The 17,887-nt window shown below is 48.1% G+C and overlaps 1 protein-coding gene across 1 annotated transcript in view; it reads right to left on the bottom strand.

Annotated features, from left to right (window-relative positions):
* SRMS (src-related kinase lacking C-terminal regulatory tyrosine and N-terminal myristylation sites) overlaps nt 1-17,887 on the bottom strand; it is a 46,328-nt gene that overhangs the window by 16,535 nt on the left and 11,906 nt on the right. The window contains exons 2-3 of the mRNA XM_083447493.1: nt 8,390-8,511; nt 1,733-1,899 (exon numbers count right to left, since the gene is read on the bottom strand). Coding sequence (XP_083303619.1) covers nt 1,733-1,899; nt 8,390-8,511 — 289 coding nt within the window. The remainder of the gene's footprint in view (nt 1-1,732; nt 1,900-8,389; nt 8,512-17,887) is intronic.

The raw sequence follows: 17,887 nt of genomic DNA, 5'->3' as shown, positions 1-17,887 counted from the left end.
AATAAAACCCCCATGGAAAATGGTCTCTGCCAGCACAAGAAGGTGGACTCTGATCTTTGCGGAGTTAGATGATCTCAGGTCCACTGATTTCAATAGACTTAGGTCAGGGGTCAACAATGGTTTTAGGTCCAAGAGCACCATGGGTGTCGCCCCCTGACTTCTCTCTCCCTCCGGCGGATCAGTCCCGCTGAGAGGCGGACAGAAAGGAAGCATGCCAACACACTCTGTGTTCTTCCAGAGGATATGAGTAAATGTCTGATCCATTGCAATTAATATGAGCCTTGAAAAGAACATAGAACTGAAGAAGGAAGTGGAGAAGAGTGTCATTCTTGCAATTTCCTCCTTCAGCTCTTTTCAAGGGACAAGAAGGTAACCAGCCTCATAACCGGGGGGGGGGGGGAGACACTGAAAGGAGGGCTCAGGTGTTTTGTGAGCACTACAGGAATAACGTAAGGGTGCCATTGTGCCCACGGGCACCATGTTGGAAACCCTGGATTGAGTATTTCTAACTCTGCACAAGATCAGGTTGTTGTTTGGTTTGAAGGGCTTGGTTCTGGTTAGCATCCAAACTCCTGGGAAAGAAATGTAACTGTAAACGGGGAAATGATATAAAGAAATTTTGAAAGGAAAATCTGGATGACAAGAACTAAAGAGAGAGAAAAAAACCAGATGGACAGACAAACCCAACCCTGCTGTTTTGTGTTGCTTGATCAGAGGAAGGAAAAGATGGTGGGAGGTATGAAATTAGGAGACAGGCTGAGGTTTCTAGGTGGGGCCTGGCTTGAGGCCAGGAAAATTTGGCAAGTGTGCGCAGGTGACTAGGATGTGTGGAATCTATAGCAAGGAAACTGGGTAGCTGAGTGTGAAGGCAGGCAAGGTGCCAGTCCTCTTCTTTTAGCCCTTTCAGCCCCTCCCAGGAAACTTCAGAAGTGTCTAACTGGGTGATGTTTCTAAGGCAGCAAAATCTGGAGGAGGATCTCATCTTATACAGGGGGAAAGGTACGAGGGCGACATTTCTCACTGCTGAATTGTGATTTCGCGTCAATTAGAAATCCCTCCTCCTGCGATGTAATCCAAACTTAATAATAAATTTTGAAACTATGTGTGTGTGCTTGAAACCCACAAGCGTCACAATTCAGACTTCCACTTCCAATATGGCCACGGAGTCTTGACGTTTGGCTACAGAAGTCAGTCACAGAAAAATATGCATTGGGTTACGAGTGTCAGCGTTCCTATCCCCAAAAGTCCCCCAAATTTCAAAGATGTGGCATGTGAATTTGCAATTGTGCAGGCTGAGCCACGAATAAAAATGAATAGATGGAGGGAGGGACAATCAGATGTAATGGAGAGAGTCATGTTTGGTTTCCAGAGTGTACAGACACAGAGCAGCCCCATGCTAGCCAGAGCTGATGGGAGTTCCAGTCGAAAACATCTGGAGAGTACCAGGTCAGGGAAGGCTTACACGGAGATACTGAATGGATAGAGGAGGACAAAAGTAATACAGAAGACAAGCAGAAGACAGAAGTAATGCATAAGAGGAGGACAAAAGTAATACAGAAGACAAGCGGAAGACAGAAGTAATGCATAAGAAGAGGACAAAAGTAATACAGAAGACAAGTGGAAGACAGAAGTAATGCATAAGAGGAGGACAAAAGTAATACAGAAGACAAGCGGAAGACAGAAGTAATGCATAAGATCAGAAGGAAATGAGTGATGATACAGGAAAACATACCTTTTGGATGCAGGGATGAAGCAAGGGACTATGTATGACATTCCAGTTGGCTGTGTAGTAGGCAAGGAGCTGCTCCAGATTTGGAAACATGTGTCCCTTTTCCAAGTAAAAACTCCCTCCAGGCTCTTTGTAGATTCTGAAATGTCGCACTTTGGTATGGTTCCGAACTGAAGGTTGAAGGGAAGGAGAAGACAACACAACGTGTGATTGCTCTGCCCCCAGAAATATGTCTTGAACAAGCCCTGCTTTCCAAGCATGCTAGAAAAATACAACCTGTGCTGCTGATAGTAGTAGTATGACTCCTGCAACACGTTGGCGACTAATATACACACAATAATTACCAAAGCGATTATACATTCTTTATCAATCTTCTGAGAAAAATACAAAACCTTATGCAAAGCCACAGAGACTTGCGAACTGCCCAACCTAAGATGAACTTATAATATCTGATTTCAATGGATTTTTCAAGTGCTTAACTCAGTCTTTTGTTTTCTTTATCTTCTTAGTTAATAATAATAATAATAATAATAATAATAATAATAATAATAATAATAAATTTATACCCCGCCCATCTGGCTGAGTTTCCCCAGCCACTTTGGGTGGCTCCCAATCAAGTGTTAAAAACAATACAGCATTAAATATTAAAAACTTCCCTAAACAGGGCTGCCTGTCTTTTAAAGATAGGATAAGTTCATGAAGGTACCAACAAAAGGTAAGTTTGGTGTTGTTCACAATACCGAGAGATGCTAGTGAAGTTGTAAAGGTAAAGGTAAAGGTACCCCTGCCCGTACGGGCCAGTCTTGACAGACTCTAGGGTTGTGCACCCATCTCACTCAAGAGGCCGGGGGCCAGCGCTGTCCACAGACACTTCCGGGTCACGTGGCCAGCGTGACATCGCTGCTCTGGCGAGCCAGAGCCACACACGGAAACGCCGTTTACCTTCCCGCTAGTAAGCGGTCCCTATTTATCTACTTGCACCCGGGAGTGCTTTCGAACTGCTAGGTTGGCAGGCGCTGGGACCGAACAATGGGAGCGCACCCCGCCGCGGGGATTCGAACCGCCAACCTTTCGATCGGCAAGCCCTAGGCGCTGAGGCTTTTACCCACAGCACCACCCGTGTCCCTAGTGAAGTTGTAGATGGATGTTAATGAAGTTGTAGACGACAGGGTGCCAGCGTTTTGCACCTGTTTCGCCCTGGCAGTCCAAGTAACCAAGAGGCCGCTGTTCGCTTTTACTGGGGCTTGCAGGTAGCACACTCCCAAGGTAATTTTCTGGGCTTCTTCAGTGGTCTAATCTCAAAGCCTTGATATGTATACAGTGGTACCTTGGGTTAAGTACTTAATTTGTTCCAGAGGTCCGTTCTCAACCTGAAACTGTTCTTAACCTGAAGCACCACTTTAGCTAATGGGGCCCCCTGCTGCCGCCGCGCTGCCAGAGCCCGATTTCTGTTCTTATCCTGAAGCAAAGTTCTTAACCTGAAGCACTATTCCTGGCTTAGTGGAGTGTGTAGCCTGAAGCGTATGTAACCTGAGGTACCACTGTATTGATATTCAGTTTCATAGAGAATACTATTTCTTGGTTTAAGCTTAAGAGACTGATTTGCTTAGGCTTGCAAGCATGGCTTCCACCTCTTGGAGAGACCCCATAATCCAGATTTTGGCTTCCTGCATGATGGTTCTGACATGGGGTTGGAAAGGTGGAAAGAAAAGGGATGGAAACCATCCTTGCCATCCACAACATTTCCGGAAGGAAACCCAAAGACCGTTGTTGGCATGCTACAAGGTGGGCTCCAAATCTGATGGTCGGAATGGTCTAGCCCAGGGGTCTGCAACCTTTAAGACAAAAAGAGCCACTTGGACCCATTTCCGAAGAAAAAACAACACATGGGAGCCGCAAAACCATTGCGACATTTAAAACAAATATATCTCCGGAGCCGCGATCTGACAGCGGGCGGGAAGGTGACGTCGGGGCGGTGTGTGACTAACGCACACACCGCCCCCATGCAACGTCACAGCCAGTACAGCGCCCGCCACAGTGGGGAGTGTCGGGGCGCACAATGCACCTCCTCCCCTCGCTAGTATCGGAGCCGCAGCAAAGGTGTAAAAGAGCCACATGCGGCTCTGGAGCCGCGGGTTGCAGACCCCTGGTCTAGCCAAGCTTCTAGAGTTAGTCTGAAGACCTTTGTTAGTGCGCTGTCACCGCTTAGCCTGCGGCCGTCTCATCCTTTGCACCAGATGACTTGTGTGGGAAGGACACCATTGTTTGTTTCACAATTTAGCATAATTACATGGGAGAGAGGGAATGTTTGTATGTGTGGTGTAGTAATTAGCATTTGTAGATCCGAGAAGATATTCCGTACAAGAAAGTTTCTGGAGTGAGCTCATCCTCATCAGTATGAGGACAGCTTTGCGAATGGCTCAATATTAAAAAGCTACTTGTGGGTGTGTGGTTTTTTTTGGGGGGGAGGGGGCCTGTAAGCTGGTTACATCCCATAATACTGTCACTGAGGGCTTTTTTTTTAGTTGGAACTCACTGGAACCCAGTTCTGGCACCTCTCAGGTGAGGGCCATTGCCATTATAAGAGAACAAGGGAGGTGTTCGTGGTGAGTTCCGACACCTTTTTCTGGAAAAATAGCACAGCTGATACAAGCTTGTGGGGTGCCTGAACTCCCTGTCTAATTCCTGAGGAATTTGGATGCAGAGGTGTGTTTTTTTCCCCTTTTCCCTTTCCTGTACCTGCAAGGGCAAATTTTATTATTTTTATTTTTAATACAGGTGTTTTGTGCAAGAACAGTTTTGCACAAAGCAGCTTTTTTTGAAAAAATTGATTTTCTTATGCTCTTATTTATTAAATTTCTATACCGCCTCAGGGAGATTCACAACATAAAAATACAATATACAATACATAATAAAAATAAGAACAAAAACAATTCGATAATCCCCTCTCCCACAAGACATTGGAAGGGGTTCGGAATGCTGCATCCATCCCTTTGGGACAATGGAAACAAAAAGGCTTGGCTGTGCTTTGGTGTGATAGATGGCACCCAGCAAAATGCCATCATGCATCTAAACACACACACACACACACACACACACACACACACACACAGTGCATCCACACTTGCCATTTTATGTTGGAGCATCAAAACAGCATCGCCCAAAACTCTGGGCATGCTCAGTGACCGCGGAATATTGGAGCCTGATTCATTCTTCGAGGGTTGCTATTTCCAGAAAAAGGTGGAAACTTTAACACACCTATAATTAACCAAGCTGGAAATGGTGTTGAAAAACATCCTAACAACAAACTGGCTACTGATATCTTTGAATGCTGAGATCAGCACCGGAGGTCCAATGGCAATTCCCCCCCCCCAATTTATGTAGACTTTTAAAGTTATTGATTCTTAATTTACAGGTGCAGACTCTTTGGCTTCTGCAGATTGCTTTCCTTCCATTGAAAGAGAAGCTCTAAATGCCCTTGAAACTCACCTCCACCCTCTTCCCCTACCCCCACTGAGTGTGAGAATAGGTACTCAAACACCCCAGTTCCCTGACCTTCCCTGCCACTCCCTCGTACAGTAAGCCTGAGAGTTTCTCTTGCCTCTGCAAAGCGGTGGCCCAATCTGCCGCCCCACATTTGCTGGGAACAAACTCAAGAGCAATTGCAAAACGCTTCTTATCTGTCCTTTCACACACATACGGAAGGGCAGCAGTGATCTTGCGTCAAGGAGATTGTTCCCAGGGGCCTCAGCTCACCAAGGTGAGTGCCTACGTTCAAGCACAACTCCCTTACGTGCTGGGTGATGTCTGCTTTTCAATACTGTGATACAGTGGTACCTTGGGTTACAGACGCTTCAAGTTACAGAAGCTTCAGGTTACAGACTCTGCTAACCCAGAAATAGTACCTCGGGTTAAAAACTTTGCTTCGGGGTGAGAACAGAAATTGTGCTCTGGCAGTGCGGCAGCAGCGGGAGGCCCCATTAGCTAAAGTGGTGCTTCAGGTTAAGAACAGTTTCAGGTTAAGAACGGACCTCCAGAACGAATTAAGTTCTTAACCCGAGGTACCACTGTATAGGTAAAGGTTGAGTCCAGACAAGGGCGACTATGGGGTCTCAGCGCTCATCTCGCCTTCAGGCCGAGGGAGCCGGCGTTTGTGTATGGACAGCTTTCTGGGTTATGTGGCTAGCAGGACTAAACCACTTATGGCACAACAGGACACCGTGACGGAAGCCAGAGCGCACAGTAATGTCGTTTACCTTTCCGCTGCAGCGGTACCTATTTATCTACTTGCAGTGGCGTGCTTTTGAACTGCTAGGTTGGCAGGAGCTGGGACAGAGCAACAGGAGCTCACTCCGGCACAGGGATTCGAACCACCGACCTTCTGATCCGCAAGCCCAAGAGGCTTGGTGGTTTTAGACCACAGCACCACCCACGTCTCCATTTGTGATATAAAGGTAAAGGGGACCCCTGACCATTAGGTCCAGTTGTGGCCGACTCTGGGGTTGCGGCGCTCATCTCACTTTATTGGCCGAGGGAGCCGGCGTACAGGTTCCGTGTCATGTGTCCAGCATGACTAAGCCGCTTCTGGCTAACCAGAGCAGCGCACAGAAACGCCGTTTACCTTCCCTCCAGAGCGGTACCTATTTATCTACTTGCACTTTGACCTACTTTTGAATTGCTAGGTTGGCAGGAGCAGGGACCGAGCAATGGGAGTTCACCCCGTCGCGGAGATTCGAACCGTCGACCTTCTGATTGGCAAGTCCTAGGCTCTGTGGTTTAACCCACGGTGCCACCCGCGTCCCGGCACATGGGTAGGAGCCTCTTAAAACAGTGAGCCATGTGGAGCACTGCAGGAATAAAGTCTGTGTAGAAGCAGTTGGTGGGGCGGCACCTGCTCACCTGCTTTCTCATCATACCTAAGAGGTGCTAGGAGCAAAGTACAGCAACAGGAGCATTGGACAGGCTCCATTGCCGTGCCCACCTTATGCCCATCATGCTAACGTTTGGTGCTGGGAAGGCAAGAGAGCAATGCCTGCCCCCCTGTCTGGTTCCACCAACGGCTGCTGGTTGCATGCTGAAACTGGATGGGCAGGTATGCTGAAGATTCACCTCTTTCTCCTGCCCGTTGGCACCTGAGATATATTTATATACACTTCAGGACACACCCCATTGGTCTGATTGTAAATTGCTGTAACTGATAGCGGTTAAGAAGGAGGTTTCTGCACGTGCTGTGGAGTGATGTGAGGGGAAGATGGGGATCACCAACCTGGCAAGGTGGTCCATCTAAAAGGTAAAGGGACCCCTGACCATTAGGTCCAGTTGCGGATGACTCTGGGGTTGTGGCGCTCATCTGGCTTTATTGGCCGAGGGAGCCGGCGTACAGCTTCCAGATCATGTGGCCAGCATGACTAAGCCACTTCTGATGAACCAGAGCAGCGCACGGAAACACCGTTTACCTTCCCGCCGGAGTGGTACCTATTTATCTACTTGCACTTTGACGTGCTTTCGAACTGCTAGGTGGCCCATCTAGGAGAAGGAAAACTCTGGTCCTAAACCTCCAGTGGCTTGCAGCTGTACTCATTTGTCTGTAAGGCTTCGGGATAAAACCCCTAGGAAAATCTGTCCCTGTTTCCTTGCAGGACATCTTGGGAAAAAGAAAAGGCTAAGGAGTAATCCCTACACAAATTAGGAGTGGAGTGCCTAAGATGGTTGGATGACATACTGTTTTATGCCTCCTTCTGGCAAGTCCTGCAGCCAAGCTGGTGCCAAATGTATTGCTCTGCTTTTCTTTGGACCACTTCAGTGAGGCCGAGAGGGGGTTCTTGTTGTCTAGGCTGCCCAGGATCTCCACACGCACTGACCAGGCAGCACGCCCCTTAGAGAATACGCACTCCATTGTCTCTTGAGACAGATGGATGCCGAAAACAACAACCCTGAGATTTACAGTGAATAATGCGTAAATAATCCAACAAATAAAAATTATAATTAATAATTGCTTTGTAGTCTGTGAATTGAGGGACGCGGGTGGCGCTGTGGGTTAAACCACAGAGCCTAGGACTTGCCGATCAGAAGGTCGGCAGTTCGAATCCCCGCGACGGGGTGAGCTCCCGTTGCTCGGTCCCAGCTCCTGCCAACCTAGCAGTTCGAAAGCACGTCAAAGTGCAAGTAGATAAATAGGTACCGCTCCAGTGGGAAGGTAAACGGCATTTCCGTGCGCTGCTCTGGTTCGCTAGAAGCGGCTTAGTCATGCCGGCCACATGACCCGGAAGCTGTACGCCGGCTCCCTCGGCCAATAAAGCGAGATGAGCGCCGCAACCCCAGAGTCGTCCCGGACTGGACCTAATGGTCAGGGGTCCCTTTACCTTTACCTAGTCTGTGAATTATTATTGTTTTTTTAAACCCACCAGCGTTGAGCCTCAACTGTGGCAAATGGATAGAAAAAATTGAGACATTAATCTATGCCATACAGATTCTGACTCAGTTTTTAGCATCTGCTAAGGCTGACTTCCTTTCCCCAAGGAACCATGGGAGATGCAGTTTGAGGAAGGCATGGAGAATTCTTCCATCGTGGAACCTCATTGAACACACTCCGTTGGGGCAGGTATTGGCAGTTCAGCTGGCTCAAAGCACTCATGAAGGCATAAGGAGAGATTTGGTTACCTGATAGAGAGTATTCCCCTCTGTTACTCTCACTGTCCCGGATGAGGAACGAGCCATGGCGATTCGGAGGTGAGAGGAGGAGATGGTTGGCGGTGGTTCTGCTAATCCCACTTATGTACCAGCTGGAAAAGAAAGTGACATATATATCTTTTTCTTGCTTGCTTCTCCTCTCAATATACTTTTAGCTTGGCACTCATCATAATCGATGATTATCACCGCCAATTTATACATTGCAGGGGATTTGGACTAAATGATCCTCGGGACCCTTGCAACTCTGTGGTTCTTTCAGCTGATTTCTATGGAATCATTTCAAGGCAATGTAGAATAAAACAGCAAAGAACAGTTTAAAACAATTAAGAACACTGCCCTACTCTAAACAAAATTAAAGTCTTCCAAAGCAGACACACATCATGGCAAAGACCCATCTATCCAGTTGGGAGAGCCAGTTTGACCCCACAGTGGTGTGGGACATTATATAGGAAATCAACAATATTATTATTATTATTGTTGTTGTTGTTGTTGTACCCCACCCATCTGACTGGGTTATCCAGCTAGGCACATGAAGGGGCTGAGGCTCACAGAGCTTTTTTGTAAAATTTTCTAGAGAAAACTCTGTGAGATCACTTCTTTTGTCCATTGGCAGGAAACTATAACACTACAAACTTCCTGCCTGCCTAGGCACCCTCTTCTTTCTTCATCGTGCAGCTCAGAAACCTTACATGAACTTACATTTTTGGACTTTTGTCTAAACCTGCCTTCATTTTGCTACTGTAATTGCTACTTAGAGTATGTAAGTAAATGCTACTTTTATTTCTTCACAAAACAATGTGTGTGTGATTGTTGTTTTTAAGGGGGATAAAAGGGGGCAATGCCAGGAAAATCCAGTCTGCCTTAAAGCATTCTAGATCGTTGTTTCTAGAAGGTTCAATCTTGTCTTAGCTTCCAAGTTTAAGCTGCAAAGGATAGCACTCTGCTGAGCTCACTAACATGAGCAAGGCAGGAGAAAAGCTAAACAATATATCCCCTTCCGGTGTCTAAATCCATTCCTACAATGGGGCAAGATAAGAGCACATGAACATAAAAAGAGCCTTGCAGCTGGATCAAGCCAAAGGCCTATCTTAGCCCAGAATCCTGTTCTCACAGTGATGGACCAGATCCCTTTGGGAAGCCTAAAAACAGGACCTGATCACAACAGCAGTCCCTCCAACTTGTGGATCCCAGCAATGGGCATTCGGAGGCACACAGTCTTCAACTCACATGTCAGAACCTTTGAATTACATGAAATTTAGCTAAATAAATACATTTTTATTTATATCCCGCCCTCCCCAGCCGAAGCCGGGCTCAGGGCGGCTAACAACAATAAAACAGGTCCTGTTTTTAGTCTTCCCAAGCAATAACTGCAACTAAAGATGCAACATTGGGACCACGAAAACAAGCGGTTCCAGGGCAGGCTATTCACTCTCAACCAAAAATCTTACAATTGCTTGGGCACAGAGACAAGTCTTTGCTTGCACTGCCAGCCCTGCCATTAGACAGAATGGGTCAATTGTCTCAGGGCACAGGGCAGCAGTGAGGTCCTCAGCCATTCCCCTCTGTTGGGAACCAGAGCTATGTTTGCCACAGGCCTGCCGTATTTCTCCTAAACTAGCCCCAGAGGCTAGCTCAGTGGCCAATAATTTTCATTGTATGCAGAAGGTAGACAGCATCTTAAAAAGCAGAGACATCACTTTGCCAACAAAGGTCCGTATAGTTCAAGCTATGGTTTTCCCAGTAGTGATGTATGGAAGTGAGAGCTGGACCATAAAGAAGGCTGATGGCCGAAGAATTGATGCTTTTGAATTTTGGTGCTGGAGGAGACGCTTGAGAGTCCCATGGACTGCAAGAAGATCAAATCTATTCATTCTTAAGGAAATCAGCCCTGAGTGCTCACTGGAAGGACAGATTCTGAAGCTGAGGCTCCAATACTTTGGCCACCTCATGAGAAGAGAAGACTCCCTGAAAAAGACCGTGATGTTGGGAAAGATGGAGGGCACAAGGAGAAGGGGATGACAGAGGATGAGATGGTTGGACAGTGTTCTCGAAGCTACCAGCATGAGTTAGACCAAACTGCAGGAGGCAGTGGAAGACAGGAGTGCCTGGCGTGCTCTGGTCCATAGGGTCACGAAGAGTCGGACACGACTAAACGACTAAACAACAACAACAACATGCAGAAGGTTTCAACTTCAATTTTTTCCAGTTAAGGCTGGGAGAAGCCACTCTCTGAAAACTTAGACAAGTCGCTGGCAGTCTATGCAGAGATCAGGGCTGGTGAGCAGAGAGTCTAGTCCTGTTGGGGGCTGTTTCGTAGCAGTAGAAGTAGACTCCTCCCTCCGCACACCCTTTGATGGGCAAGCAGGCTGCCTCTCCATCCATCACCTGCAGGATGAGTTGTCCCCACCCACCTCTCAAAATTAGCCCATGGGGTGGGTAGGCAAAATAAAGATCTGGTCAAAAAGGCTCCTTGCCCAGTTTGTTAACAGTACTGAGCAAGATGAACCAAAGCTCTGATTCTGTATAAAGCAGAATTAAAACTTATTGCGAGTTTTTGATTTAGTTAACTGCAGCTTGAAAGGCTTGGAAGCAGCTCTCACTAGGGAGTAAATAGAAGGGTTTTTCTTTGATCAAAAGACTTCAAAGTGTGTTGGGGATTTAATACAGCTATTTCTTTATGTGGTGGCCATTTTTAAAAAAACAACAACAGCTGTTTGCGATGCTGTAAAGCAGCCCTCCCCACTCTGAGGTTTCTTATCGCTACGTAGAACACAAAACCATCCAGGAAAAATTGCAAGGGAGTTGAAGGCTAGGTCTAGCTGGCCCTGAGAAGATCTGGTTTGGAGAGGCAGGGTGCTCAGACCTGACCAACTGGCTGCAAACTCAGAGAGCAATTCCTGAAAAACAGTTGACAGGAAGAAAGGAAAAGGCTGACACTCATAAAGGGTGTGTGTCAAAATAGGTGTTTTCTTTTGTTTGTGAGTTTACCCTGGCTGGCTCTCCCTCAGGCAGAGAGAGGTGTCTGCCTCAGACTGCTGATTTGAGGTTTCATGAAAGGACAGTATATTGCTAGTTATTTGTTATTGTCTTTCATCTGCAAGGGAATTGGGTGAGGTGTTTATGGCATTTCTCATACCTCCTCTGCGTGCAATGTGCTTTAAAGACATAGTGTGCAAACTGTTTGGGGCCAGCTTACTTGAAATTGTCTTTGCTTGCTTCTACGCTGTGTATTTTTGTGTTTTTATCTTGCAAATCACCCTGCGACAGTTGGGTCAAGGGCGCCATAGAAATTTAATAAATAATCATTGTTGCTGGCATCTGTCTGTCTCCAGAGACAATGGAGGGCGCCTCCGGGGGTGAAGTCAAACAATCGCGGTGCCTGCTGTGAGAATCGCGGCGCCTGCTGTGGCTGCAGAGGCCAGGAACCCCCTAAGAGCTGCATCTCATGTTGGTTTTGCTGCATTAGCAGCACTGAAGCGACCTCACCAGGGTGCAAGGCTGGGCAGTGTGTCTGGAGGTCCTGCGCTGCCCAGAGGACAAGACACACACACCCCCTCGGCTCACTGATGTGTATAAAATGATTAATTAAAAAATAAGCCAGTCTCTCACACTCACCAACCAACAGAAATCCACCCGCGAACAAACCACTTCCTTATCTTGTGGATTTGCAAACATGTGCACAATGTCCAAGCACAGGACAGGTCGAACGACACCTTTGCGCACCATTAGCAAATGAAACGGCATACCTTCTAACATTCACATACCTATGGGACTGCCTCTCCTGGTATGCCCCGCGGAGGCCCTTAAGGTCCACAAATAACACTTTGGAGGTCCCGAGCCTCAAGGAGGTTAGATTGGCTTCAACTAGGGCCAGGGCCTTTTCAGCACTGGCCCCGACGTGGTGGAACGCTCTGTCACAAGAGACTAGGGCCCTGCGGGACTTGACATCTTTCTGCAGGGCCTGCAAGACAGAGCTGTTCCGCCTGGCCTTTGGTTTGGACTTGGTCTGACCCTTATGTTTCCTTCCCCTTATGGTCTTGATTTATCGGCTACTTTAAAATGAGGCTGCATTTTAAACTGTATTTTAAATTGGTTCCTCCCCTCCTTTTTCCCTATTATGTTTTTACTGTGATTTTACTGGTGTTAGCTGCCCTGAGCCGGGGATGGCGGGGTGTAAATAAAAATTTATTATTATTATTATTATTATTCCTCAAATGAAAATCGGAGCATTTCTCACTCCCCACCAACTGACCCTTCTTGACCCCCCATTTTTGTGTCTCCCCCACCCCCCGGCAGAGCATTTCCTATCAGAAGAAGGGCAAATGCACAAAGCATTTTCTTAAATTAAAAAAAAAAACCAAGACTCATTGCTCTCTGCTCTGCTCCCCCTTACTTCCCACCCGGGGGGCGCTGCCCTCTGTCTGCCCCTTGGAACCAGCACGTCATGTGGGGCTGGACCTCAGAGGCACCAGTCTCTCCTCCTCCTCCTTGCCCCCCCCACCAGCAGCTGCTATGAGCTGCCCCAGGAAGGAGGCTTTCAGCAGTAGCCCTGGAGAGGCCCTTGAGAGCCTAGCACCAGCTCATCCTTTCCCCCCGAGCTCTGTAGCATTTTGTGCTGGCAGGGGAAATAGGGACATTCCGGGATCAAATCAGAAGCTGGGATGGCTTTTGTAATTCCAGGACTGTCCCTGGAAAACAGGGCCCTTGGAGGGTATGAAATGGACATGCCTGAACCACATGACAAGCCGCTGAACTTGCAATAACAGCAACAAGAATATTATTGGCCCAAAAATGGAAGCAAGAAGAGTTAGCGTCGATTGAAGAATGGAGGATGAAGTTAATGGACTAGGCAGAATTAGATAAACTAACAGGAAGGGTTTGAAACCGGTGAGACCAGAAATTCACGGAAGACTGGAGTAAATTTACGGACTATTTGAAAAGTAATTGTGAAGAACAGACGACATTTGTAGGGTTGCAAGAAGTTTTGTGAGGAGTATTATTAGAAGTATTGTAAAAATGGACAAGGGGCAGGATGATTTGTTAAGAGATGTAAAGGCAATATAAAGTTAAGAAATGCATAAGAATTGGTGAAAACGGTGGATCATCAGAGGTGCTGATGGAAGTCCAAAAAGATTGTATAAGTGATAAGTTTTGTGGTACATTTTATAATTTATATGTTAAAATTAATAAAAAATATTATATAAAAAAAAGACAAGCCACTGAAATTGTAGCCCTGAGTGGGTTTGGATTGAAAATGGAAATGTGATTACTTAGCATATTTTTGTTTGTTTATACAGTATACATTTCCTCCTTCCCTGTCGAAACCTATAATTAGCAAGAGGGAAGGGACTCGCATGTAAAGAGAAGTTATTAGCTGTGAAATTACTTTTGGGAGGCCACTTCTCACCCCATAAATTCCCTTGTGTTTGTGGGAACCGTAGCCACCCAGGTCCTCATGTTTTGAAGCAGCGTGGTGCCTTTCTACACCTCTGGTTCCAAATTCTGAATTTTTATGATTCCAAATGTGGACACCAGATGCTAGCTTCTGAATGCATGCCAGGCTTTCATGTTTGAGTTCAGTGGGGGCAGCTGTTCGTTTTGTTTGTGACAGCAACTTTTGATGTGTGTATGTGCTTGTGCATAGGCTTCATTGGACACATTTTAGCAATTAAAAAGAAAAAGGTTCAAGTTGAGACTGAATAACCACTGCTCTCTATACAGTGGTGCCTCGGGTTACATACGCTCCAGGTTACATACGCTCCAGGTTACAGACTCCGATAACCCGGAAATATTACCTTGGGTTAAGAACTTTGCTTCAGGATGAGAACAGCAATCGTGCTCCGGCGGCGCGGCAGCAGCGGGAGGCCCCATTAGCTAAAGTGGTGCTTCAGGTTAAGAACAGTTTCAGGTTAAGAACAGACCTCCGGAACGAATTAAGTACTTAACCAGAGGTACCACTGTATTCTGATTTTTGTCGTGATATTCTCATCAAACCAGAGAAGGGAGCTGGAGAAATTACGGTTGAATTTTCACATGCGAGTGCTCCTCTCAAAAAAATTTTTAGCTGAGTTTCCTGCATTTCAGGGGGTTGGACTAGATGACCCTCACGGTCCCTTCCAACTCTATTTCAGACTTTGAAAATTCAGCAGGTTTCGAGGTGCAATCCAGGGAACATTTTCTGCAAGTCCATTATAACTAATGGAACTCATGAAAACGTTTTGAGTAAGTTGCAACACAAGGTTGATTATAAGTAGGCAATTTACTCAATTTCGCAAGCGATGTTTATTTTGTCTGGCTTTTAGAGCTGCTGGCCAGTTCGGTGATTCTCCTTTTTAATATGTGTGTTTTTACTATATTTTACAGCATAATCCAATGCCTGTTTGTTTACTCCCTTCTGGCAGTACTGCCCCAGCTGCAGACCTAGGGAGGTCTGCCTGTTAGTGCTAAACATTTTATTGTTGTGTTCATGTAGACTTTGAAACACATAATCACTATCTGAAATGTTTTAAACTCCCTGGGTGGTATGCAACTAATTTTTACTCAGAGTTGACCCATTTAAAATTAAGGGCTAATAATCAACGTTGGGTCTCATACCTTGGAGATTTTTAAGCAGAGGATGGGTTTGAATTCTGGTGCTGGAGGAGACTCTTGAGAGTCCCATGGACTGCAAGAAGATCAAACCTATCCATTCTGAAGGAAATCAGCCCTGAGTGCTCACTGGAAGGACAGATCCTGAAGCTGAGGCTCCAATACTTTGGCCACCTCATGAGAAGAGAAGACTCCCTGGGAAAGACCCTGATGTTGGGAAATGAAATATACTCAGAGTCGCAAAGTGATTTCATGCTCTTTATTCAGCTCATAGTGGTGAGGAGGAATGAATGCCAGTCCCCTCAAAGTATCTGCTTTATATACATTATTTACACAATGGGCTGCACATGATTGGCTAATTCCGGAATTCTACTGTAAGCCAATCAGGTTGTGGATTCACTTCTATCTGGAGCATGATTGGGTGGTTCCTGCCAACCAATCATACTGCTGCATTGTTCTAGGACCAATCAGACTGCTGCATTCTGAATCCTATTGTTCTAGGACCAATCAGACTGCTGCCTTTTGGATCCTATTGGTCTAGGACCAATCAGACTGCTGCAGTTTGGATCCTATTCAACTCAGTACATAACACCCCTCCCCTCTAAGTTCCAGTCCTGCCCGGGAGGTCGCATTCATAGTCCTCAAGGTACGCTGGCGGCCTACGTGTGCGTTGCGGCCTCTGGTGTTCCCTGGTCCGGGGTTCCGGTTCTGGCTCGTGTTCCAAGGATGCTGGCTGTGATGGGGCTGTTTGGTCTGGCGCAACTGGCTCGCTCAGTCGTGGTTCTGGTTCTGGTGTCCTTTCGGCCTCACGGGTCCTCTCTGTATTTACTGATTCTGCCTCTCCTGCTGGCCCCTGCTGCTCTATGGGCCTCACTGCCCCACTGTTCCCTTGGGACTCCTCTGACCTGTCCGCCGCCTCCTGGTTATCTCCCGGGAATCGTCGCCGTATCTGGTCGCAGTGGCGGCGCCAGCATTGCCCCCCATCTGTTAGCACCTCGTACGACACGGGGCCAGTGACCCTGGTGACCGTGGCGGGTACCCATGCAGGGCCTGCCCCAAAATTCTTTGCGTACACTGGGTCCTGGGCCTTGAAGGTCCGGGGGTTCCTGCCTTCCCCCACCACTACCTCATCCTGAGCTCTATCGGGGTGAAGGCGGTCCAATCTGATTGCAAGGCGCCGACCCATTAGTAGTTCAGCGGGGCTCCGGCCAGTCGTTGAGCTGGGGGTGCTGTGCTGTGCTAGAAGGAATGTGGCAAGGCGGTACTCCCAATCCCCTTGCGTCATGCGGCGAAGGGTGTCCTTGGTGGTCCGCACCATGCGTTCTGCTTGGCCATTGGTGGCAGGGTGGAATGGCGCCGAACGGATGTGGCGGATGGCATTCTGCGCTGTGAAGGTTTGGAATTCTCCTGACGTAAATGCAGTCCCGTTGTCTGAGACGAGAGTGTCAGGGAGCCCGTGGGTTGCAAACAGCCTGCGTAGTACCCGGATGGCTGCAGATGCAGAAGTGGACGGTACCAGTGCGACTTCCAGCCATTTGGTGTAGGAGTCCACCACTATGAAGAATGTTTTCCCCTGAAAGGGGCCAGCGAAGTCCACATGCAGGCGTGACCATGGTGCTCGGGCGGACTCCCAGGACTGGACTGGGGCCCTTGGGGGATCTGGGCGGGATTCTTGGCAGGCCTGGCAGTGTTTGACCCAGGCCTCTATCTCTCCGTCGATCCCCGGCCACCACACATAACTCCTGGCCAGGGCCTTCATTCTTACTACCCCTGGGTGTGTCTCGTGTAGGGCTGTGAGGACCCTTTTGCGGAGGGGCTGGGGAACAACGACCCTGCTTCCCCATAACAGGCACCCCTTGTGGGCCGACAGTTCATGTTTGCGAGTTGTGTAGCCAGCGAATTCTGGCCCAGGGCTGTTGCTGGGCCATCCCCTCCACACCCAGTCCAGGACCCGGGAGATGACCCTGTCTTTCTTGGAATGGTGTGCAACTTCTTGTGCCTGAATGGGGCGGTCGGGAAGCAGCTCCAGGCTCATAACCTCTTGTGCAGGTGCTGGGTCGGGGCCTGTTTCCGGTAGTGGTAGCCTGCTGAGGGCGTCCGCATGGCCCATTGCCTTCCCAGGGCGGTGAATCAGTGCATACTGGTAGCTGGCTAGGAAAATTGACCACCTGAGGATGCGAGGAGACAGCACTTGGGGGGTCTGCTTTTCGGGGGCAAACAAGCCAAGCAACGGCTTGTGGTCAGTCACCACGGTGAAGGGCCGCCCGTACAAGAAATCATGGAATTTTTTTACTCCCTTCACGATTGCCAGACCCTCCTTGTCGATTTGCGAGTAGTTCCGCTCGGTTGCATTGAGTGTCTGGGAAAAGTATGCCACCGGTACCTCTCTTCCATCCGGGAGTTGGTGTCCCAGGACAGCGCCAATGCCATAGGGTGAGGCGTCGCATGCTAGCACCACCGGCAGCCTCTCGTCGAAGTGTGCCAAGACCGAGTTTGAGACAAGCAAGTCCTTGACTGCCTGGAATGCGGCCTCCTGGCGCTGGCCCCACACCCAAGGGGCCCGCTTGTCCAGGAGTCTGTGTAGGGGCTCTGCTACCGCTGCCTTGTGGGGAAGGAAGGAATGGTAAAAGTTCAATAGTCCCAAGAAGGCCTGAAGCTCAGTCTTGTTCTTGGGTGCTGGGGCATCGCAAATGGCCCGTACCTTGTCCCCAGTCGGGTGGACCCCTTCTGCATCCACCATAAATCCCAGAAAGTCCACCTGAGGCACTCCTAGTAGACATTTTTCCCGCTTCACCTTGAGACCCGCCGTCTGGAAACGGTGCAGAACGGTGCGGAGGCGGTCCTCAAACTCCTCTGGTGTGGGCCCGGCAATCAACACAT

Source organism: Podarcis tiliguerta, assembly GCF_965153285.1.
Source record: "Podarcis tiliguerta genome assembly, chromosome: 6".
NCBI classification, from domain to species: domain Eukaryota; kingdom Metazoa; phylum Chordata; class Lepidosauria; order Squamata; family Lacertidae; genus Podarcis; species Podarcis tiliguerta.
This window is presented reverse-complemented; position numbering and strand designations above follow the sequence as displayed.